Source organism: Sciurus carolinensis, chromosome 16, assembly GCF_902686445.1.
Source record: "Sciurus carolinensis chromosome 16, mSciCar1.2, whole genome shotgun sequence".
In the NCBI taxonomy this organism is placed as follows: Eukaryota; Metazoa; Chordata; class Mammalia; order Rodentia; family Sciuridae; genus Sciurus; species Sciurus carolinensis.
Genome location: NC_062228.1, coordinates 28,089,762 through 28,114,193, shown reverse-complemented (window position 1 = coordinate 28,114,193; position 24,432 = coordinate 28,089,762). Strand labels below are relative to the sequence as shown.

The 24,432-nt window shown below is 46.5% G+C and overlaps 1 protein-coding gene across 3 annotated transcripts in view; it reads right to left on the bottom strand.

Annotated features, from left to right (window-relative positions):
• Nucleotides 1-274: 274 nt before the first annotated feature.
• Nucleotides 275-24,432, bottom strand: part of LOC124966860 (liver carboxylesterase 1-like) — a 28,521-nt gene continuing 4,363 nt past the window's right edge. For 2 of the 3 annotated variants that reach the window (XM_047528632.1, XM_047528633.1), the window contains exons 3-14: nucleotides 21,605-21,749; nucleotides 20,773-20,906; nucleotides 18,947-19,100; nucleotides 17,344-17,448; nucleotides 16,544-16,648; nucleotides 14,540-14,578; nucleotides 11,393-11,533; nucleotides 10,664-10,744; nucleotides 10,294-10,441; nucleotides 3,339-3,470; nucleotides 2,016-2,088; nucleotides 276-1,753 (exon numbers count right to left, since the gene is read on the bottom strand). In XM_047528632.1, coding sequence (XP_047384588.1) covers nucleotides 1,570-1,753; nucleotides 2,016-2,088; nucleotides 3,339-3,470; nucleotides 10,294-10,441; nucleotides 10,664-10,744; nucleotides 11,393-11,533; nucleotides 14,540-14,578; nucleotides 16,544-16,648; nucleotides 17,344-17,448; nucleotides 18,947-19,100; nucleotides 20,773-20,906; nucleotides 21,605-21,749 — 1,441 coding nt within the window. In that variant the 3' untranslated portion in view covers nucleotides 276-1,569. Of the gene's footprint in view, nucleotides 1,754-2,015; nucleotides 2,089-3,338; nucleotides 3,471-10,293; nucleotides 10,442-10,663; nucleotides 10,745-11,392; nucleotides 11,534-14,539; nucleotides 14,579-16,543; nucleotides 16,649-17,343; nucleotides 17,449-18,946; nucleotides 19,101-20,772; nucleotides 20,907-21,604; nucleotides 21,750-24,432 lie in introns of all 3 variants that reach the window. The other variant, XM_047528634.1, reaches the window with a different exon arrangement.

Sequence of the window (24,432 nt, the reverse complement as noted above, 5' to 3'; positions counted from 1 at the left end):
TAAATGTACCAAAGGGAATTTCATTATTTATACGTAGAAAGTGTCAATCAAAAACAAATAAATAAATGTGCAAAAGGAAGCAGGTGGGAAGGGCCCTCTGTCGGGTGACTTACACATGTGCTCCCCCTAGATTGACAACAGTCAGAGTTAGAAACACGTGTGCAGGTGCCAGGCCCGCCTGAGACACAAAAATGATGTGAGCAACGTTATTTAGCATGATCTTTATTTTTTATTTATGAATTTACTTTTTGGTACAGGATTTTAATCCAGGGACACTTTACCACTCGGCCACATTCCCAGCCCTCTTATTTTTATTTTGAGGCAGGTTCTCATTAAGTTGTTGAGGCTGTCCTCAAACGTTCAACCTTCCTGCCTCAGTCTCTCGAGTTCCTGGAATACAGTCATGGGCCAGCGGGGCCAGTTCATGTGATAGGATTGTTAAAAACGATTTCAAGGATATTCTCCAGCTGTTCATTTCCCCAAATATCAACGCAGAAATTGGCAGGTTGCAGCCACAGAAGCCGAGGAATTTCCAGATTGCCTGCCTGTGTCCCGGTCCTCTCCCTAGGGCCACGGAGCAGCCCTTGAGCAGTCCCAGCGGAAAGCTGTGTGGACGCACCCACGTTCCTCTCTTGTCTGCAGGGCCTCTGAAGTTTGCTTTCTACCAGCACCTTTGAGTCCCCAGTGGACTGACCACTTCCTCTGAGGAACCTGACACAGCCCACCTGCATCTGCTGACGTCCCTCCTTGTTCCCCTCTCCACTTCCCCCAGGAGCCCAGAAATCACCTGCCCCAAAGGAGGACACTCAAATCCTTGCTCAGGGCCTGCTCCTGGGGACCCAAGTCCAAGGCATGCCAGGCCAATGTGACCACTCATACGTGTGCACACACTGAGAACTGTCCTATTCTCCTGCTAAGGTGCCCCTTTGATGTTGTGTAATGCACCTCTTTTGCTTTTGTATATTCATCCATCCAATATGAATAAAGTCACCCAATTTATTTTGTTTTCTTGGAAGAACTGTTTGGTGTACGTTTTTCTTTCTACTTTCAACCTATCTATGTCCTTACATTTACAGTGCACTTCCAAAATTTGCTTAGGTGTTGACAATGATGATGTCACACAATGTCCCCCTCAGCCACACAGGAAAGTGTGACTTTCTAACAAACATTGCTGAGGTCTCAGTCTCAGGGGTGGGGCAGGGTGGGCCTCTCCTACAGATCCAACGTGGACTTAGGAACAAAAGGGGTGGCGGGGTCATTTTATGTGGCCATATGAGCTTCTGAGGTCTTCAACAGGTGACTCCTCAGCAGTTAAAAAGTAAACAGTGACCACGATGCTGCTGTCTTCGTCTCTCTCTTTCTGAGATGATGGACAAGCACCAGATGCTGATTTGGTCTCCAAAATTTCATTTATTCTCCCAATTGAGACAATAGGTACAAACATTCCCCACCCAGGCCTCTGCCACCCGCACCACTCAGTTCTCCAGCCTCCACAGTGAGACTCCTCCGGGACCTGCAAACAGCCCTGTCCTGCTGCTCCCATCTCCCGAGGCTGGCTCAGCCTCCTGGTCACAGCTCCGTGTGGTCGCTCTGGGGGCTTTTCTCTCCTGCCACCCTGGCCCTGAGCTCAGTCCAGAAAGCCACTTCCTTGTCCTTCAGCCCCGCGGCTGCCTGGTTGGTGGCACCAATCTGCAGGTACCCTTCCTTCTGGTCGTACTCTGGCCAGTGGGGCAGCCCGTCTCCATTGGGGTTCCTGTGAACAGAACCAAATAGAAACTCCCAAATCCACTAGTCGTCCCCGATTCCTGAGATCTGCAGGGATCCCCTGGCTTATCTCTTCATAAGACAGAGTGGGGAGCTCTCCATCTCTGGGGACAACTGTATGTTCTCAGGGGACCAGGGCCACAAGCTGGGGCTTTGTCGCTCACACTTTGGATGCTACCCCTCCTCAAAGGTGGGCCCCACCCCATGCCACCCACCCACCCACCCTGCTCCCTCTTGGCCACCAGCCTCACCCATTGCGAGCAAAGTTGGCCCAGAATCTCATCACCATCCTGCTGAGGTTGGTCTCCTCCTCTGAGGCTCCCTCTGAGGGGAAGAAGGAAAAAGTGCCCGGCTACTCAAGCTGTGCTTCCTGGGCCAGCAGCAGGGGGCCCCTGGGAGCTCCTAGGACATGCAGACCTCGGCCCTGACCCCAGCTGCCAGGTCCAAGTCTGCATTCCCCTAGGTGAGCTCCTCCAGATGGAGAACGGCTGCTCTCGTGCCCAGGCGTGGCCTGCGGTGCCTGCAAAGCTGACGGCCTTTGTCTTCCGTGCCCACCTGCCCTGTCCCTCCCCACTCAGGGTCCTAAGGCCACACCTAGGGTTCCCTCTACTTTGTGGGATTGCTGACTCTTAAGTCTTTCTCAGTAGGCAACACGTGCCCACATTTTCATATCTGTAAAACATCAGAACTGCAATGCTTCTAAGAAGTTACCCAACTGGGAGATACCCAGAGGCACTAGTAATTCATGAATGGTCTTGAGGTAGGTCATGAGTCATATGAAACTGGTGAGAATTTAAGTATTGAAGACACTTGTGAACGTCTTTATTTCAATGTCATGTTATTGAATATTTTATGGATTATTTATGTTATATACACATATAAGTTATATATTGTGGGTATACAGTATACATTACATGTATTATATGTGTATTATATATGTATACACACACATTCACATGCTTACAGTTGGATTTGTATGACATTTGTGCATGCCAGTCAAGGTTAACACCTCTCCTGACCATCCCCTGATTCACAATCTCATATGCTCTTTTTTGGGAGCAGTTATTGGGGATTGAACTCAGGGAAATTCGACCACTGAACCACATTGCAGTCCTTTTTTGTATTTTATTTAGAGACAGGGTCTCACTGAGTTTCTTAGCACCTGGCTGTTGCTGAGGCTGACTTTGAACTTGGGATCCTCCTGCCTCAGCCTCCTGAGTCACTGGGATTACAGGTGTGTGCCACCACGCCCAGCCTCTCATACGCTCTTAAGATCAGGAATCAAGCAGTGACCAACCTGCCCTAGAGCAGGGTCCTGAAGGTGACTCACCACCTTCTACTGAGGTCACAGAGCAGGACTCAGAGAGTCTGTGACTTGGGACACATGAATACTCATTCTCCTTCATGCACGGAAGACAGGAAACATTCTGGAAACTGCCCAGTGTAGTTCACCCCTGTTAGGGTGAGTGGAGCAATTAAGTCAGGAGAAAAAGAGACACTTGTTCAAGGACTCCAAAACAAGGCTGGAACCCATTCCTCCTAACTCCAAACTCATATATGAAGAGAGTTGTTACCTTTTAAAAATGGAGCACCAAATACTGAGAAGACTTCATCCCCGTGGTCTCCTAGCACCGTCTGAGGTCTCAGGTCTGATGCGAAGCTTGGGCGATACTCAAACTCATACATGTAGGTGGGAGCTCCGGCATCTGAGAAGACAGGAATTTGTGCCACAGTTCGCATTACCAGAGACACAGCTGGACGGTACCCAGGTCTTTGGTATCAGCACAGGCAAGAAATAGTTTCAGGAAAGCCCACTGACTAATAAGCTTCATAGCTGGCTGTTGGAAGTGGGATTTCAGTCAGATGGTTTTTTTTGTGGTATGCTTTTAATCCTTTCTATTTTTATTTTGTGCTTTTACTCAATATTTTTGTCTGCTGCTCAACAGAATGAATTAATAAAATCTATCAAACAAATGCACTAGGTGTGTTTCATCAAGAACACATTGGCATCCATCCCTTCATTTCAAGTTTGTCTATAGCCTGGTAGGTGTCTTCTCTTTGGTCCATTTTTGAACATTTCCAGTGCTGGCTTCAACCATTCAGAGAAGAGTGAAATAAATCCAAGCTGCTTCTTTGCAAGTGAGGATACTTAAATAAAAATCTATGTAGAAACAGAGCAATCTGTGTCTTGTGTTAAACCAAAGCTTATGGAATTTCTCCTCTGTACCTGTCTTGTAAGAATTGCAAAGGAGATGTCTTTAAAATGAAATAAAAAGACTCTAGTGACATGAAACACACAAAAGCACAATGTCAATGACATAAATAAGACAAAACAGTATTCAGAATACTCTAAGAATGTAATGGTAATGAACAAAGCAATTTTATCTCCAATATGAAGGTCAAAAGACAAAACTACTACTAACAAATAAGCTAATATAAATAATCACCTATTATTATGGTTTAGATATGAGGTGTGCCCAGAAAGCTCATGAGTAGATCATGAGAGCTGTTAGCCTAGTGAGTGGATTAGTCTACTGATAAATTAATAATGTGAAAGAACTACTGTACTGGGTGATAGTTAGGCAGGTAGGGTGAAGCCAGAGGAAATAGGCCATTGGGAGTATATTATTGGGTTCACATTTTGTCCCTCACACCTCTCTCTCTCTCTCTCTCTCTCTCTCTCTCTCTCTCTCTCTCTCTCTCTTTCTCTCTCTTCTTCCTGGCTACCATGAGGGGAACACACTCTTTTCCTTTGATGTTCAACCAAACCTCAGACCCAAGTCAACTGGAGTCAGCTGACCATGTACTGAATCTCTGAAACCATAAGCCCTAAATAAACTTTTCCTCCTCTAAGTTGTTTTTGTCAGGTATTGTGGTCACAATAAATGAAAAGCTGACTAACACACCTATAGCTAAAATTATTTGTTGTTACTAAATGATATAAATTCTGATATCAAAAATATAAAATGTTTGTGGGAAGACAAAAAGCACACAATTGGTAAAATACAATCAATGTTAAGTTGTTGTCAGTTTAAAATAGGCTTGTGTAAGTGTAAAATTCGTTATATATAAGCTTTATGGTAACCACAAGGCAAAAATCTTTAGAAGCACAACATAAAATTAGGAAGAAATCAAAGCAAACCACACAGAAAACCATCAAGCTTTAAGGGAAGACTTCAAGAGAGGAAGAATTACAAAAACAATCAGAAAAAAAGTAACAAGATGGCATTAAGAAGTCTTTGCCTATTAATAATTGCTTTGAATATAAGTAGATTCAATTGGACAATGAAAAGAAACAAAGGGCTTTTAACAAGAGCTCAGTATGTATGCTGCCTCCAAGAGATTCTCTCCACCTTTAAAGACACACAGACTGCAAGCAAAGGGACAGAAATAAATATCATACACAAATGGAAACCAAAAGAGAGTAGAGGTAGTTATAGTTATATCAGACAATAGACTTTAGATCTAATACTCTGAAAAAAGACAAAAACATATTGACAAAAGGGTCAATTAATTATGAGAATTGTAAAAACATATGCACCCAATATCAAAGCACCTAAATTCATAAAACAAATATTAGATAATTCAAAAGGAAAGATAGATTGCTACAAAATAGTAGTAGGGGACAACAATACCCTATCTTTAACAAGGGGGACATCACTCTGATAGAAAACTCATAAGGAAACATTGAACTTGAACACCACTTTGGACCTAACAGACCTAACAGAAATATAGAGAACATTCCTTACTATGCCAATAGAATACATTTTCTTCATAAGCTCACACACGACATTCTCCAGAAAAGGTCACATGTTAGGGAACAAAACAAGCCTCAACTACTTTAAGAAGACTCAAATTTTAACAGTTATCTTTCCTGGATGGAATCAGTAGCCAAGATGGTAGAAGAGAAGCACTCTTCACATGACTCATGAGACAGAAAGGGGAGACTGAATTCCAAGGCAGGAAAGAGAAGAAGGACCCTAGGAAATAGTAACCAAGTGATGGAAACCTAGACGGCACAGAGAATGGAGAATCAGAAAGGCAGCCAGAGAAGAGCACAAAGCCACTCAGGCCTTCCACCCTGGCTCCCCCGGTAGGGCCTAGAAGCCAACACAGAGGTAAGCTGGGAAGTGTGAACATGCCTGGCGTCCCCACTGCAGAGGAAGCGCCCCATTCTGACGAGCTGGAACACAGTGCAGGGGTTCAGTCCGAGAGCGACCCCTCCTGCCCGACAAGCTAGTGCTGTAGACCATCAAGCACTAGCTAGTGCATCAAGGACAAGCTAGTGCTGAGTCCATCACTCAGCGACTCTCACGGGGCCCCAGCCAGGCCCCTTTGAGAAGCGCCTATGGTTAAGGCCTAAACCCTCGGGATCAGAAACCTGGCATGATCAAAAGTCAGGGTCCCTGTGGATGCCCTGCCACATAGACTGGGTGGAAGATGGCTACAAGACACAGTCGCAGCTTGGGGCAGTGTCTGACACACACCCGCTGGGAGATTTATGCAGCAGGGAGCTGGTAGGGGGCTGTGCTGGGGAAGGGAATGGAGGGCACAACTGTCAGTGACCCTGTCCATTGTGAGGAGAAGCACCACCAGCTGCAGGGGGTTCCACTTGAGGCTGGATCTGAAGGCACTAGGACCAAGGCTAGCAAAGCACTTGAGCCCTGCAACTTCCTGTACAGCACAGAACTCTGAGGTTTGATTGGTGTCCTATATACATCCTCAGAAGCTTTCCAGGGACAAGCCACAGCTTGGACATTTATCCCAAGGGAACACAGACTAAACCGCTGGGCTGAACGTATGCACACTTGGCTTAGTCCACATACTGCCTAAACTATGTTGATGCTAGACCCCTATCTCTCATCCTATACCACAATCAACTTTAAATGGATCAAAGACTTTAATGTAACCAGATACCTTAAAACTATTAGAGGTTAACATTGGGGAAACACCGTAAGATATTGGTACAGGCATCGCATTTCTGAATAGGACTCTAATAGCCAGGAAACCAAAGCAAGAATGAACGAATGACATTACAAGTTAAATAGCTTCTGTACCAAAGGAAACAATCAACAGAGTGAAGAGACAGTCCACAGAGTGGGAGAACATCCTTGCTAGTCATTCATCTAATGGAGGATTAATATCCAGGATATATAAGGAATTCAAATAAATTAATAACAAACAACCCAATCAAAAATGGGCAAATGATCTTAACAGACACATCTCAAAGGAATAAGTAGAAATGACCAATAAACATGAAAAAGGGCTCAACATATTTAGCCATCAGGAAAATGCAAATCAAAACTACACGGAGATTCCATCTCACCCCAGAAAGAATGACCATTATAACAAAATAATAAAAGCAAATGCTGGCAAAGTTATGGAGAGAAAAGAACCCAGTTCCTTTCCCAAACACACTTTGGGAATGTAAATTAGTATAGCCACTATGGAAAACAGTATGGAAGTTCCTTTAGTAAACTGAAAATAGAACTACATTGTGAGCTAGTTATACCATTCTTGGTTCTACATCCAAAAAAAAAAAATTAAGTCAGCAAACAAAGGAGATATCTGCATTTCCAATCTTATCACAGCACTATTCACAATAGTGAAGATATGGTATTAGCCTAGATGCCCATCAACAGGTGAATGAATAAAGAAAATACAGAATATATGGACAATAGAGTATTATTCAGTAATAAAGAAGAATAAGATCATTTCATTTTTCAGGAAAATGGATGGAATTAAATAATGCCATGTTAATTGAAAGAAACTAAACACAGAAAAACAAGTATGACAAATTTCTCTTAAAAATTTTCTTTCAAAATTAAAAGGATGATGATTTGGAGAAAGTAGAAGACAGACTGGTGGTGAAGGAGAAAATGGGACCAGAAAGGGGTAGTGAGGGAAAAGTAAGAGAAAATGGAAGGGAGATTGGATATGATTGCAGCATGAAATGTGCATGCATAGGAATCTTTGGTGAAATTCATTCATAGGGACAATTAATATGTATTCATGTTTATTAGTTTAAGGAAATTATCTTTTCTGACCATAATTGGAATGAATTCAAAAATCAATAATAGTATGAATTTTGGAAAATTGGCAAATTCATGAAAATTAAACAGTAGGCCCCTAAATAATCAATGAGTCAATGAAGAAATTAAATAGAAATTTAAAAACATGTTTAGACAAATGAAAATAGAAACAGAGCACAACAAAACTTGTGGCACGCAACTAAAGCAATTGTAAGAGGAAATCTTAGGCCAGTAAATACCAACATCTTGAAGAATGTCTCAAATAAACAACCGAGGGTTAAACCTCAGGGGACAAGGAGAACAAACTAAGTCCAAAGTCAGAAGGAATGCAATAAAAATAGCAGGTGATAGATAAGTTGGAGAGTATAAAAATACAAAAGATTAACAAAACAAAGAGTCAATATTTTTAAAAGATAAACAAAACTGACAAATTTTTCAGTAGACTAACCAAGAGAAAAGAGTTCCCAGCAGATAAAAAAGGAGTCTTTGGAAATGCAAAGGATCACAAGACATAGGATAATGATACATGCACAGACTGAATAACCCAGAAGAAATGGATAAATTCCTAATCCATCACAACCTAACAAGACTGAATCAAGATGAAATAGACCATGTGAACAGATCAATAGTGAGTAAGGCAATGGAATCAGGGGAAAACGTCTACCATCAAAGAAAATTCCAGGACCCAATGGCCTCACCAATGAATTATATCAAACATTTAAAGAGATCTAATATCAACCCCTCCCAAATTCTTCCCAAATTTCTTCCAAAATCAGAGAGAGTACTTCCTTTATGAGGACTGCATTACCCTGACACTAAAATAGGACAAGGATGTTATAAGAAGAGAAAAATCACAGGCCAATATCCTTCAAGAACATAGTTGCAAAACTCTTCAAGAAAATACTAGCAAACCAAATTCAACCACACATTAACAGGATAATTCACCCTCAATGAGCAGGATTTATCCCTCAGAGGCAAAAATGGTTGAACAAAGTCAAAGCAATAAACGTGGTACATGACATTACAGATTGAAGGGCAAAAGAGATATAGTCATCACAAGGGGTGCAGAAAAAGCATTTGGTAAAAGCATATGATAAAACCACCATGATTAAAAAAGTCATTGAATCCAGGATAAAAGGAATGTACCTCAACATAATAATCATATACAAAAAGCCAAAAGCTAACATTACTCTCAGTGGTGAAAAATTGAAAGTCTTCCCCATAAAATGTGCAATAACACAAATACCCACTTCTACCACTTCTTTCAACATAGTACTGGAAGTCCTTCTCAACATAATAATCATATACAAAAAGCCAAAAGCTAACATTACTCTCAGTGGTGAAAAATTGAAAGTCTTCCCCATAAAATGTGCAATAACACAAGATACCCACTTCTACCACTTCTTTCAACATAGTACTGGAAGTCCTTGCCAAAGCAATCATGCAGGAACAGAGAGAACACAGGCATCCAAAGAGGAAAGGCAGACGTTAAACTACCACCATCTGCTTATGACATGGTCTTATAGAAAACCTTCCAGATCTCACCAAAAATAGATTAAAAGTAATAAATGAATACAGTAAAGCTGAAGGATGTTAAAAGAACATAGAAAAATCAGAAGCATTTATATACACTAACAATTAACTATTCAAAAACCCCATTTATACTAGCTACAAAAATACAACATATATAGGAATAAATCTAACCCAAAAAATATATTATTGGTACACTGAAAACTATAAAGCATTGGTGAAGGAAACAGAAGAAGACACAAATAAATGGAAATCCATCTCATGGTTAGGATGGAACCCTTAATATTGTTAAAATGTCCACACTACCCAAAGTGATATGTCAAATCAATGGAGTCCCTATCCATATTCCAATGTCATTCTTTATAGCAATAGGAAAAGTCCTAAGATTCATATGAAACTAAAAAATTCCCATTTGATCACAACAATTATGAGTGAAAAGAACAAAGCTGTAGGTATCACACTACTTGATTTCAAATTATATGACAAAGTTATAGTAACTAAAGGAACATGGTGTTTGCTATATAAACACACCACACAGGTTCATGTGTGTACATGCACATGTGTGTTCACACACACACACACACACTCACACACACACACACAGTGACCAATAAGACAGACTAGAGAGCTCAGTAATGAACCCAAAAATGTACATTCAACATATTTTCAACAAAGGTGCCAAGAATATGCACCAATCTTTTTTATAAATGGTACCAAGAAAAATGGATTTCTACATGCATAAGAATTAAAATAAATCCTTATCTTACACCATATTAAAATCAACTAAGAATGGGTTAAAGACAAAAACTTTAAAACTACTAGAAGAAAAACTACACATTCCTTTTGGAATCAGCCTTTGAGGCCTGACTCTCAGTAATTTTTACATCCATCTATGCCTGGAGTTATCAGATGAGACACCAAAGCTGGTGGATCAAAGTCCTTCTAACATCCAACCACTGGGACTCACCTCTGTGCCCACGGGCCACCATCACAGAAGGGACAGCAAACATGACATCTCCCATCAAGTCCAGAAAAAGGTCTTTCTTTCTGGCAGGATCATCTGTCCCTCCTAAATACTTCTCAGTGGCCACTGAAGTCAGTTCCTCAGGGATTTCCTGAAATGCATCAAGAAAGTTACCCCCCACCTGGTGAGCAATGCAGTTGCCCCTAAAAGTCCAGAAGGTTTTGTTGATCATGAACATCCTGACTCTGATGCAAATCCCTCCTGGGGTGGTGAAGTGGAAAAGACAGAAAAATGGGAACAGAATCCTCATCCCAGTCTTTGTTCTGCCATTCCATTAGTCTCAACCAACTTTCTTGACTCCCTATACTCTTACAACAAGGGGGTAGGACTTCCACAAGAGGGCCGTGGCCGTCTTCTGGTCCAGCTTGCCTTCAGAGAGTGGAAAGCCCATTATCTGTGAAAAAAAAAAATGATTAAGCATTTGTGAATCATCAGGAATTAAGAAAAAGAACCCACTGGCCAACCAACCAATCTAGTACATGAAGGTTCTCTTTGGACCTTGGTGGTTAGGAGTTTTTCATGAGTTTGAAACAAATGGACTTAAATTCGGAATCTAAGAAATGGAAAAAGAATTTCTTAAATATACAGGCTAGGGGCACATTGGTCATCCAGGCAGTGAGGGAAATTTAGACCAGTGTAGTGTTGAAGTAAAGGGCTCAGGGAAAGAGAACAGAGGATACCCCACAGACTCAGTTGCACGAGGAAACTGAAATTCACCATTATGATTTGTTCCTTTGGTATAACCCTAAGTCCTCTAAAATGAGAAGTGCAAAATTTTCAGAGTATGATGACCCTGTCCAAACCCCACACTCAAGACCTGACCCAACTCTACCCTTTCCTCTAGTAGCTTAAGTTCTAGAATGTCCCAGGATGACTCTAAAGTCCTTATAATGCTTCCTGAGAAAGCTCAATGCTTTCGGGTGGAATACTGTCTTCCTCAGAAGAGGATTGGAGAAGGAAGAATTCATGGGAGCAGAAATCGGAGGAAAGATGGCTGAGTTTTGAGAGGAGACCTCTGTCTAACATGCCTGCATATTCTCACCGTTGGAAGGATCCAGCCAAACTCTTGCTTGTTGATGCCCACCACGTAGGGGACAGTGTTGAAGTTCTTTTCAGCTAGAATCTCTTGAGGCATCTTTGGCAGCACCACGCCATCAACTACAGTGCAGAGGGAACGATAGCTCTAGCGAAGAAAGCAGGATAATTTGTTTGAATTTATCTCCACAGAAGACACTCATGTCCCTGCCTGCCTGCCTGTCTGGGGGATTGGACCGTACAGAGATCCATGTGACTCTGGGCACAAAAACCCAGGGTCCTAACAATAGGTTCTAAGTCTTGAGACACAGAGGCCAGGACTTTGGGGAGCCGGTGGTAATAAGGTGATGGTGGTTGGAAAGTGGGGAAGCAAATTCTCACCCAAATTTGACATAACTACTGTGAATGAGCAGAACTGACTTTGCATATTGAATATATCCTGGTTATTCAGAGTAGTTATGCCCGAAGGTTGCAATGAACACTGAATCAGTAGATACTGAGTCATCGCTCCAGGGTTATTCTAGAGTCAGGTCCTTGTGGGACTTCAGGACACACACTTTGATTCCCTTTTTCTAATGTGCGGCTTCCTACTGAAAGACACATCATGTGATACATCTTTCTTACAAGGATTAGTTACATGGAATATTGATTGAGAATAAAACACCAGCTGGGAAGGACTTGCTTTTGTCCCGACCCTGAGTAACATAGTAGTAAAATTTCTCTGACTTCTGCCCCACAATAATAGTTCACTAAGCTTTTTGAAAATCCATCATCCATGGATGCATGAGCTCAGCTTCCTTCCCATCTTTTCCACAGCTGTATCACACACCACAGAAGTGACCTCACAGCCTCACCCACACTGAGGCAAATCTCCTCTTCTGTTTTTGGATGTACAGTATTTAGGACTCCTTAGCACTGAACTCACAGCCAGGGCCACTGTCACCCAAGCCTAAACGAAGCTTATCTATCACATGTTTCTTCTTCCACCGGGCACATCACGGCCTCCTCTGGCTGAGGAACACAGGAGCAAGAGATGCAGTCTCACTTCCTCTGAGCTCAGAGGGGACCTGGCAGAATGACTCAAACTTCCCACTGCTCTGTGTGTATAACTGACCACGGAGACACTGCAGCTATTGATTGGGTGGTTCAAATCATTTTACCAAGCAATTGAATTCACAAGCACAGAATCTGCGATTAGTGAGGGTCTACTGCATCTGTTTCTATTTAAACTCTTTTAAACGTTTAGCTTTGAGGAGGTATTGGGTTCAGCACTCAAGGTGCCTAAATTGAGGCTTGATTCCCTATTTGAGGGGACTAAAAGATTAAGACAGGGGCCAAATCCTGCTCCAACAGGCTGACAGCGGGGGACAGGATCTGGGTGTGAGTACTGCCGCCTTAGCCTTAGCAAGGCTGTGCAGCTCAGAGAGGGCCGCCCAGAAGCCAGCAGGAGGGGCAACTCATCTGAAGGAAGGTTCTGCAGGCCCTGTGGAGCAGATGCTGACCATCTGCATGGGCTTTCAGGACGAATGGGGAATGGCAGGAGCAAAGGGACAAAGGTATGCAGGGCTAATCCCAGGAATGTCAGAGCCCTGGGCTGGAAGCAATGCCTGGGGGAGGAGCAAGAGGCAGGGGTGCATTTTCTGTAGAACACACAGCACAGCGCTGGCACTCAGGCGTGTTTTGTTGTAAGCAAGGTCAGCGTTAAGAAGGGAGGTGACACACTCTGGAAGGGCAAGTCTTGTGATACCATGGGTCGTGGGTGTGAGGAGGGAAAGTGCAGGCAGGAAATAGTCAGAGTCCAGGAGACGGACAGGGAGGGCCATGTGGGGAGAGTGTCCTCAGCAGAACCAGAAGGACAGTAGCTGCTGCCCTCCACACAGTGGGTGACCCTGGCTGACTGTGCTGAGGGCCAGGTGCTTTGCGGTGCTCGAGACAAAGACACTGGGGGCGTCTTGCCCTCCCTTTCCCTTACACCTCAGACATGGTTGGTCCACCACCAAGGGCAGCAGGCACTCCTTCAAAGGATGTTCAGAGCCCTCGGAGCACCTCCAGACCCCTGTGGAGCCACAGTCCAAGTCCTTCCAGACCACCCCACCCCCACCGGCAGGACCTCCTCAGCCTCCACCTCCTGCCTCGCTCATTACCTCCACTCCACACATAGGACTCCTGACTCAGGACCTGGCAGTGGCTGTTCGCTCCCCAGGAACACTCCTCCTCCAGTGGTCCTGACAGCTGGCTTCCTTCCCTCCATCGGAGTGTGACTCCCAGGTCACCTGCTCATCAGGCCTCCACTGACATTACTTTCAGACCACTGGCCGGCTCTCCCCACTTCCCAGTTTACTTTTCCTCAACCCTGACCATCTCTGCGCACCACGAGTGACTTATTCATGTTGCACTGCGTTCTCCCCCACTGGAGTGGAAGGTTCCAAGCATGCAGGGAATCTTGGCTGTCGCTGCTGCATCCCAGCTGCTAAACCAGGTCTGCCACTCGGGAAGTGCTTCCTATCACTTGGGTGAAGGGCCAAATAGATCTCTTTTCCTCCTCCCAAGACCTTTAAGGGCAGGGCTAGAATCTCCAGGAGGAAGAGAGAGGACAGGATTCTAAGATGCTGCACAGCTAAAGTCACCAGCCCCTGGCACAGGGTGGGAGGGGGAAGGGAGGGGGAGATGTGAGAGCACCCTGGCAGTGTCCCTGGGGCTGGGAGGAGGAGGTGTCCTCAGGACTGAGACCTTCAGGTCCCTTCCTGCCCAGCTGATCAAACCTGTGGCCTCCCAGGAGACCTGTCCTCCTAGTGAAGCCTCCTCTGCCCCTTTTCCTGTTCGCTCTGCATCCTGAGTGTGGAAGGGCTGTTGCTGGTCCTCCCATGGGGCCTTTTGGGAAGCAGCACATGTAAACATGAAGGGGAGAGCTTGGTCCAGGGGACACAGGTGCAGATGGGAGCAGGGCACTGGGATGCAGGGGAGCGGGTTCCAGTCCTGCCTCTGGCCCACTGGCTGTGTTACCCTGGCAAGGGACCTCCCCTCTCTGGGCCTCAGCAATATGCACACAGGAGTGGCTGGGATTCCACAAAGGAGAATTCTTTCATTCATAGTGAATTGGAGCTTAAAGGGCTTAAGACTCAAAACCTGTAATCAAGGAGCCAAAGGGCCTTACCTCTCTGGGATCTTCATGTACATTAAAACTAGAATGTTTCTGTGAAGATAAAGACAGAGGATGTGGGTGAGAAACTTCCTGGTATAAAACAGCTCCTCTGACCTGTGCCCTGTAGCTATCAGGTCCTCCACCTGGCGCCTCCTTGGCTGGACCCAGGGAACATGGACTCCACTGGCAGGAGCAGAGGGTGCAGTTGTGGGATTAGGGAAGGGCCGGGCACTAGCCAGGGAAGGAGACTCCCTGGAACCAGAGTCAGGGCCCTGGGGCTCTGGGAGGACCTCTGCTGTCAGACCATCCTCCCCTCCAGTCCTGTCAACTCTTTCCCTCTGGTAACATCTGCCACACTTCCTCTTGGGAAAGGGCAACATGGTGATTGGGGTGATGGGCTATGGCAGCTCCCAAGGAGAGGGACAGGAGGAGGGATGGGCAAAGGGAAGAAGACACTCCCCTGCCTGGGTTTCCCTCTTCTCTCCTCACACCTCATAGGTTCAGGCATCTGCATGTGACCAGGGTGCTCCCTATCTCTGCACACAGGTGTTAGTGCCGGGATGGATGTAAGGCAGCGTCAGCCCGACAGAGTTCACCCCAAGTCTACTGCTGAAGTTTACAAGGTAGACGGTGTCTCAGCAGATAGGACTACTGTTTCCAGATAAACTTGGTCCTGTGCATCGTATAGAGAATGACTAAAATATTTACCTTTTTCCAGGTATTAGAAAACAATTATGTCTTGATTCTTGGAATACCTTGGTCACCTAATTTGATTCTGATGAGTAAACCAGGACATAAGCCCCAAGGCCAAATTAGACTCAATCCGTGGAGATATGGGCAGAACACAGTGCTTGGGGCCTTCCCTGTTAGTCCAGAAGTATGCTCCATGTCCAAGATCCAGAAAGAGAGGCCAGGGACTCAGGCAATGCCTGAGCTCACAGTCACACCTTTCCCCAATTAGGGAATTGTTCCCATTGGTCGTGTGTGTGTGTGTGTGTGTGTGTGTGTGTGTGTGTGTGTGTGCATATGCATGTGTGTATGTATGTGTGTGTGCTTTCTGGAAGTTTGTCATGCAGGGTTTCTCTGGGATGACAGATTGGACTACTATGAGCATCCATCAATCCTCAAATGTCACCTTCCCTGAGAAGCACCCCTGATGCTACAGTGAATGGGATCCCTCTCAGTCCTCCCACCACACTCCACTCACTAAGTATATGGCAGACTAGGTACCAGCTCCCCTGACCTCACCTTCCACACACTTAGCACGCATCCATGGGTGGATGGGGTTGGTTAATACAAGCCCTACTGGGGACCTGCATGGATGCAGGATAAATGGGTGAAATCTGGTGGTTAAGTGATGGATGAATCATCGTTTTTGGAGGACGGGGTGATGGAGTGTAGATACATGCTGGCTGAATGACAGACAGGTAAGGGACAGATTGAAAACACATAAATACAAATTTATGGATGAATTGATACTAGATGGATGAAAAGATGCTCATGAATTAGATGGATGGAATGATGGATATGTGAATGGTACCGATTGGTGAATGGATCAGTAGATGTACAGCTACACTGGAATCATAACTGAGCCAGTTTCAAAAATCTGGAAAACCGGACTTGTTGTGGTTGTAATTCAGAAATCTTCAAGTCAACCAAGATAAGTTGTGGTACCATTCTGAAAAACTGCTTATTACTCCCATTCACCTAATTAAGGATGGTCCTTACTTGGGAATTCAAGGGATGCTTACTTTCCTAAAATACATCTGAAAATGAGAAGAGCAAAGTGTTAAGTTTTGAAAGAGGGTTGATTTTTTACAATGCTCTTGGGCATTTTTGACATTTGAGGTATTTTACAATAAAGGAGAAATGAAATTCCCCAGGGTCCATAGGTTGACACTGCTCAGCAGAGGTCAGAGCGTATCCAGGTATTTTCTCTTGGGCAGAAGGTCAATTGAACTGCTGAAGCCCAGGGCCAAGTACACAGAGGGGACCCACTGGAACGGGGGCACCTACCATTTTCAACGAGGTCTCCAAGAGCTCCTCCTCGGTCTTCTGGCGCAGGCAGTGAACCATGACAGCTGATGTGGTGGTTTTGCACCCAGCAATCATAGCGATTTGCTGCAGAGCATAAAAACTAGCAGTTCAAGAGCAAGGTCCCTTCCCTCCAACAAAGTGGGCAGAGGTGGGCAATTCTGAAGGCAACAGGGGGCTGCCCCAAGTCCCCTAGACCAGAAGGTGGGGTTCAGGGTTGCACAGAGTTGCCTCCTACTGACTGGAACTGTGGCCTGAACCAGTTCCACCGCATCTGTCTCTATTCACTTATCTCTGTTACAATTGGCAAGTGTCCATCTAGAACCACATACACACCCAAAAATGTGGCACAATAATTTCAAGGTTGAATGCCTTGGGTCAGTCATTTGAAGTAGGTGTTAAGAACTTGAAAAACAAAATTCCTTTGCTTTCAAATCTCACCTCCTGCATTTTGTAGTTATTTGGCCTTGAGAAAGCCATTTAATCTCTTTGTATCTTGGCTTCCCCAAACCATAGATGAGAACAATGATGACACTTATCTTAGGGAAAAAAATGTTCCGATTTGTGAAGCCATGAGGTGTTTACCAAGCTTCCCACATACTAGAACTTGTGCAGAAATACAGGGACCCTAGCGGAATGTGGCTTAAACAGGACCCTAAAGCAGCCCTTCTGACTTTAGTGACCATTGAGCTTCTCTGTCAAATCTGACCACAAGAAAAGATCCCCAAGGATTCCAGCAGAGCTCAGGAAGGGGCACAGGAATTGTCCAGGGAGAGACCTACCTCAGCCACAAGCTTGTTGTCCTTCCTGAGCAGCCCAGGTGTGAGGGCCACGCCACTCTCAGAAATGGCCCTGTGGAAGAGGTTCTTGGCCAGGGGAGACAACACCTGGCAGGGGAGTGGAGAGGAGGAGGTTCATGTTCGTGGGGCGGGTCGGCAACTCGCCTGCTCCCCTCCCTGACCACTCACCTGGAGCGTCTGGGGGTGAGGGCTCATGCCAGCTCCTCACCTGCCCTGGCCTCTCACCAGCCTCTGCCTGGATCCCTGCTTCCCCAGGGAACTCAGCAGAATGAAGCCAGAACACAGAGACGGGGACAGAACAGGAGGCGTGTGGCAGGGGCTCACCATGACTATCAGCACTATGGAAGTTACCCACAAATTCTATACTGGTCTTTCCATTACTCAAAAGTCTTCATGAGAAAAGTGATCATGGAGCCCATAAAAATTTCTAAGAATGCCCACACAGTTTATAAGAGTAAAATTTGAAAATAACCCACATTTCTAATATGACTATCTAATAGAATTAATTATCTAATAGGATTAAATAAAAAATGATTTTTCCTTCTTACCAGGGAATACTAGACACCCTTAAAAGATAGTGTTATGTAAAAACACTTCGTGTTTAGAGAGATATTGATGCAATATTAGAGGAATGTTTCTGTATTAAAAAAATAAAGTAGACGAGAGAGAAAGATGACAGACAAAATGTAAGACAAAGACTAGACAAATAAATATCCAAAGGGCCACAGTGACTACCCTTGGGAGGTGGAAATGCAGATGACTTTTCTTCCTTCAGATCCTCTATAGTTTTCCTTTTTCTCTAAAAATATGTATACAAGCATTTTCCTCTGGGTATTCAACTATATAATCAGTTGATGTTTGAAAAGTACAGTAATCAGATTGGCTCTCCGCTCAGCTCTGAGGAAGATGGAGGACTTCTGACAGCTCCCACCCTCCAATAGCTTCCCCCATGTCCCCCGGCCCAGTCCCCACACTACAAAGGCTTCTCACACCCAGGTTGGGTCTGTGACCTACGTCCCATGTGCCATCCCTCCCCATTCCACATCCCACCCCTGCCCCGCTCACCCTCCTCCCTCAGCCCAAGTGCCCCCCATTCCCAGAGACTGTGGTCCTTCCTCTTGGTCAGGAGCAAGACATCAGAGAAACTCAGAGGAAAACCTGGCCTCCTGTTGGTACGCAAGTCCCCTCAATGTGTGGATTTGCCCTGGAGCCAAACACAACCCTCGTCCTCGCCTCTTCTCACTATCATTTATACCCACCCTGCTTCCCGACAGAAGTGAGCTGGGTCCTGAGGTTAAAACGATCAGGAAGGGAAAGAGAACTCCATCAAACCAGAGGAGGAGGAAGGTCACTATCACAGATCCAGCTGGAGGTGCTGCTGGCCCAGGACAGAGAGCTGAGCTCAGCTTCCTGGAGGCCAGGGAGGGTCTGGCCTGGGCTCCCCACCATCCAAGGCCAGGCAGTGAGCAGAGTCAGCCCTGAATCCAGGTCTTGTAACCAAAGGTGCCGATGATGGAGTCGGCTCCAAGAGGTCCCAGCAGCAGCCTCGGCAGCCTGGGGAGGGGCAGGAGCCAGGAGCACTTACGAGAACAGAGACGCTTTCTCCTCCTGCGGACTCTCCAAAGATGGTCACAGAGCCCGGGTTCCCTCCAAAGTTGGCGATGTTGTCCTGGACCCAGCGCAGAGCAGCCACCTGGTCCAGGTGGCCCCAGTTCCCCGAGCAGTGCTCATCCCCAGTGCTGCGAGAGAGGGTGAGGTGGGGACAGAGGTGTCATGGCAGGGCTACAGGACCAGAGGTGAGCTGGGGGCTCTGCATCCGTGACACAGGGGTCTCCGCCTGCCTCTCATCCCTGCTGATTGTTCTCATGGAGTCTACATTCATTCTCCAGCAATGATGTACTGAGTGAGCACCTACTATGTGCCCTGCGCTGGCCTAAGAGTGAGCGCATACCTGGGAACAAAGCAGGCAAAGTCTGACCCCACTCAGCTCACACTCCAGACCTCAGACAGATGAAATGGGAGTGTAATGTTCACCAGTGAAGGTGATGTGAGGTAAGGACAGAGCAGGGGTGGGGCGGTGGGGTGACATTTCAGGTCTCAGGACCAGGGAAGGCCTCTGTGGGGCAGTGGTGTTGGTTGAGACCAGCATGAAATGAGCACAGGTCTTCTAATGTCCAGAGAAGGGATTCTGGGGAGGAGAAGCAGCAGGTGCAAAGGCCCCAGGGCCAAGGGAACGGAAGTGTGAGGGTAGCTGGTGTGAGAGGCAGCTTAGAGGGCACCCGGGGCCTTGGAGGGGACCTCCGTAGTGACAGGACATGATTTGGTCATCGACTGACACGATCACCCTGCCTACTGTGTGGAGCGTCACCATCCAAAAGTAACAGGGTTCAAAAGTAAGTGGCTTGCATTACATTTCTGACCAGAAATACGGGACTTCAATTAGGGTGGAAGTGAGATATAGGTGAGAAGTAGCTGAATTTTTCAGCATATTTTAAAAGCAGGAGCCACGAGGATCGGCTGGCCCACGGACGGGGGTGAGAACAGAGGAGCCTCTGGGCCGCCCAGCCCTTCATCCTGAGCGCCCAGGAGGACGGAGCTGCCAGCGGCGGCACAGGGGCCTCGTGGGGAAGGGGAGAGCCTGGGCTGGGGAGGGCGTGGTGTCGAGGGCGTCTGTCCCTGTGCAGGGGAGGTGCCCTGCGCACACCAGGGGAGGGGGAGGAGGCAGCTAAAGGAGCCGCTGGGTTCCAGGGATGGGCCACAGCAGGGAGCTGGGAAGTGCTGCTGGGTCACTCAGGGAGTCAGTGGAGAGGGAAACGCAGGCGCCTGAGCATGGGGAGCAGCAGGGGCCTTGGAGGAGCTGGGAAGGAGCAGCCAGCTGGGAGGTGGCGGTGACAGTGGTGTGAGTGTGAGTGATGCGCTGTGGCTGCTGCCGGGAGGTCACAGCCTGCGCTGAGCCCCTGTGGTAACGACTGGCCTCCTCCAGAGCAGCCTGGGGCAGGGCCCGCAATCCTGCCAGCGCGGCCTTCAGTGAGCCCCTCCTTCCTTTCCCGTGAGCAGTGCGTGGCACTGGACTCGGCAGCTGTGTGCTCACTGCCAACAGGGAGGACTGCTCGAGCCGGGGCAGCGCAGGTGGAAGGAGCAGAGTGTGTCGGGTGGTAACTGGAGGGCGGGGCCTTGCAGGGACATAGGATTGGGCAGGAAGAGGGAACAGCACATGCCAAAGCCCAGAAGCAAGTGGACAAGTGTGGCTCGGAGTGAGAAGTTAGGTCTGAGGCCAGGGAGATTAGGACCTTGTCCCAGGCGCCTCCCCACCTTGATGAGCAGAGCTGATGTGAGGCTAAGGACCTGCCTTAGCAGACCAACACAGGGACTAATGTGCAAAGGTGCAGACAGGAGAGTCCAGCGCCTTACCTGAAGAACCCCCAGATGCCCAGGCGGTACTGGATGGTCACCACCACCACATTTTCATGGGCAGAGAGCACCAGTCCATCATAGGTGGATGCCCCGCCCACCACCAGTCCACCTCCGTGGATCCACACCATCACCTGGACAAGAAGGGAACGAACACAGTGGTTTTAAGAAGCAGAATTGGGAAAGTCATGAGTAGTCTGGCTTGGTCACCGACATCTTGACTGTGCTGCATGAAGGTCATTGCCCAAACTCCAGCAAGGTTACAAAAGGCAGTCTCTTTCCTCCCCAGCTGGGAGAGCCCAGACCACCACTCCACTGAAATGCACCTGCTGTTCTACCTGTACCCTTGTGCAATGTCCCCCCAGGGCCCTTCAAATGGAGAATGTCATCATGAGAGCAGCAAAGACCAAGGCTATTGAGTTCCCACAGTACTCACGCCTGAGTAATTCAACCAGCTTTTGCACAAGCTTGAAGACTAATTTACCACACCTTTCGTGTGCAAACCTGGCATTTACAAGGAAGAGGAAACTTCAAATCACAAGCCATCCTGCTAATCTGACAAGAAGGTAAGCTTCATTATGGCAAGTGTCTTTTGGGTGGGGCTTCCTGGTCTGCTTCATTGCCCCATTGATAATTATTATTGGGTACCAAATTTGGGAATGATTTCCTGAAGGAGTATCCTGGCTACTTCTTTGCCTTCTCAGTAGTCTTGGCAAAGTCAGGTGGACTCATCATGGCCTGGGATGCCCCTCACCCAAGCTGCCTTCATCTCCTTCCCATCTATACCCAGAGATCCCAGATATTGAAACAAATCTCTGGGGCCCATTCTTACCGGCAGGCTGCTTCTCTTTGTCAGGTCTGCAGGAGTGTAAATATTTAGGTAAAGGCAGTCCTCAGAGAACTTGAGGTGAACGTTCTCCTTTCTATTGGTAAGGAGATCTGAGGTCATCTGCCCCGCCGCTGCATCTTGGGAACACCTGGGAAGGGAAGAAAGGAGGGCTCAGAGATTCAAGGAGATGGAGGCAGAAAGTGTCACCTGAGACCAGACCTGGCACTGCAGGGTTAAACCTCTAAGTGGAGCTGCTATCACTGGACTTGAGACACTGGAGTGGGTGAGAAGCTCACTGGGGGTTTGGTGGGGACCATGAGACTCTCTTAAGTCTCCCCAGCCCATGCAGAGAGGGACTTGGGACCTCTTCCCATCCTGAGCCTGTGGAATCCTCTGGGCTAAGAAAAGGGGGCTGTCCATAAACTCACCTACCCTGAGAGATGACATTTCCTGCACTCCTGGACTTGGGTACATTCTCTGCTGGGTTTCAGGGATACTTTGTTTCTCCACCAGGCAAACTTTCATCAACTAGAAGACCTCCCTTAATGGCAGACATTCAGCCCTCAGAAGGTGGGGAGTGGCACTGTTGTTGAACAACCTCAGCAGAACAGTAATCTTCTCCTGCCTCGGTCACTGAAATGCTGGGTGACCGTGGGTAAATTCCTGTCCTGCTCTCGGTTCCAGTCAGTCATATCTAAGTGAGGCGAGTGTTTTCTTTGACCTCTTGCAAACCTAGTATGCTAAGATTCCAACATCAGCTTATCCCAGGTAGTCATTTTTGGCTGCCCTGAGAGGAGGCCTCCAAGATTCAACTTAGAATGGAATTGGTAACATTAGAGAGTTCTCTCGATGTGCCGAGTCCTGATACGAATTCTTCTCAGGTACTCACTTCTTTCGGCCTCAGATTATTCCTAGGGCCTGGGTTATATTATTATACCCCAATTGCAGATCAGAAAACAGCCATGAAGGCATTATACAAGCTGCCCAAAGTCTCATAGCCAGGAATTTCCATGCTGTGTAGTTTATGTATTTCAAAGATTATAGGTAACATTCCTGGATCTCAAAGGACCCAAAGGGCAGGCATCTCAATGGTTCCCAGTATGCAGAAGTGACTGAGGCACTCTGGTGCCAGAAGGACATAGTTGTCAAGTAGCAGAATGGACCCAAAAAAGATGCCTTCTAGATTTCCATCCTTGGAAATCCTTGGAAATCTTTGCTCCCCAGAGCAAAGGAGATAAGAATCATAATGACAGAAATTTAAAATTAAGACATAAAAGGAGTCGTCCAACTTCACTAGCATTTAGATAGATACCAAAGAAAGACTGAAATTATGATTATCTTATAATGATTATTATATTCCTGTTTTGCATACCCAATAGTCAAAAAGCATTCATTGAGTGAACCCAAGACTGGGCCTGCTGCCTGAAGGTTTTCATATATCAGTAGAAGGAGGAGTGAAACATTTCTGGAAATATTTCTGGAGGGAAAATTGCCAAAATGTGCATCTTCTTGATTTCTTAGAAATGATCCTAAAATATCCATGAATATGTGTGATGATTTATTTACACCATGATGATCCGTGTTAATTATAATGTCAGGAACATCAAAACAACTTAATGACCCTACGTAAGAGATTAGTAAATTGATTGCTTTCAATACCCAATTAAACACAGCTATTTAAAGTCAGGCTGGGATATTAAGGGCGCAGAATGAGGTTGATGATGTACTGATCAGTGAGCACAACAGTCACGCATGTCATCTCCATGTGTGATCTACTGTCAAGGGGGGACATAGGCAAAAGAGAAAGACTGGAAACATGATCTGTGATGGCGTGGATACGAGGTGGCCCCAGAGCTCCTGTGCAGAGGCTTTGCACACTCAGAGGTGAAACGACTGGATGGTGAGGGCTGTAACCTCGTCCGTCCATCCTAGATTGAATGGACTGACTGGGTGGTAACTGTGGGCAGGCCTGGCTGGAGGAGGTGGGTCACTGGGGGTCACCCTGGAAAGGTGCATCCTCCCCGTGGCCCTTTCCCCTTCTGTCTTCCTCTGCTTCCTGGCTGCCACACCCTTCTGCCATGATGTGTTGCCTCACCTTGGGGCCGAGCAATGGAGCTGGTCATCCATAGACTGAAACCTCTGGAAACAGAAACCCCAAATGATCTCACCCTCCTCTAAGTTGTTTTTGTCACATGTAGCTTGGTCACAGCCATAAAAAGGCTGATTAAAACAATCTCCAATAGGAAGAGGAATATTCTCTGGGTGGTAGAAGTACACAATTGTAGTTTTCTTACTTTGCTTCCCTGTATTTCCTAACCTTTCTGAAACACACACACACACACACACACACACAAAATCAGGAAGTAAGAACAGTGCATCTTTTAAGAAAGGCAAAGAAAGAATGCAGTCAGAAGTGGGACATCCTGGACATCCTCAGAAGTACCTTGCTGAGGAGATGAACCATGTCAGGACTGACACTTGCACATGTCTGCGAGTTCTTGGGTGACTGTCATCATCAGGAAGGATTGGGTTTGTACCCAGGTGGCCAGGGTGCCAAGACACACCATCATTTGCTCAGTCCGTGACTGGTATCTAGACACGCCCGGGAGCTGAGAACTTGCCATGTCAACCCTCCAAAGCACGGTGCCCCTCCACACATGTTTTCCTAGTCTGCTCCCCGATCTCGCCACAATGTGGATGAAATGACAACTTCTTATCTCCCTCACCTACCCAACTCCCTCTTTATCAAAGCACAACTCATACTCTAACATATGACCTAATTCATCTATTACCTTGCATATTATTTATTATCTCTCTCCCCCTCTAGGAAT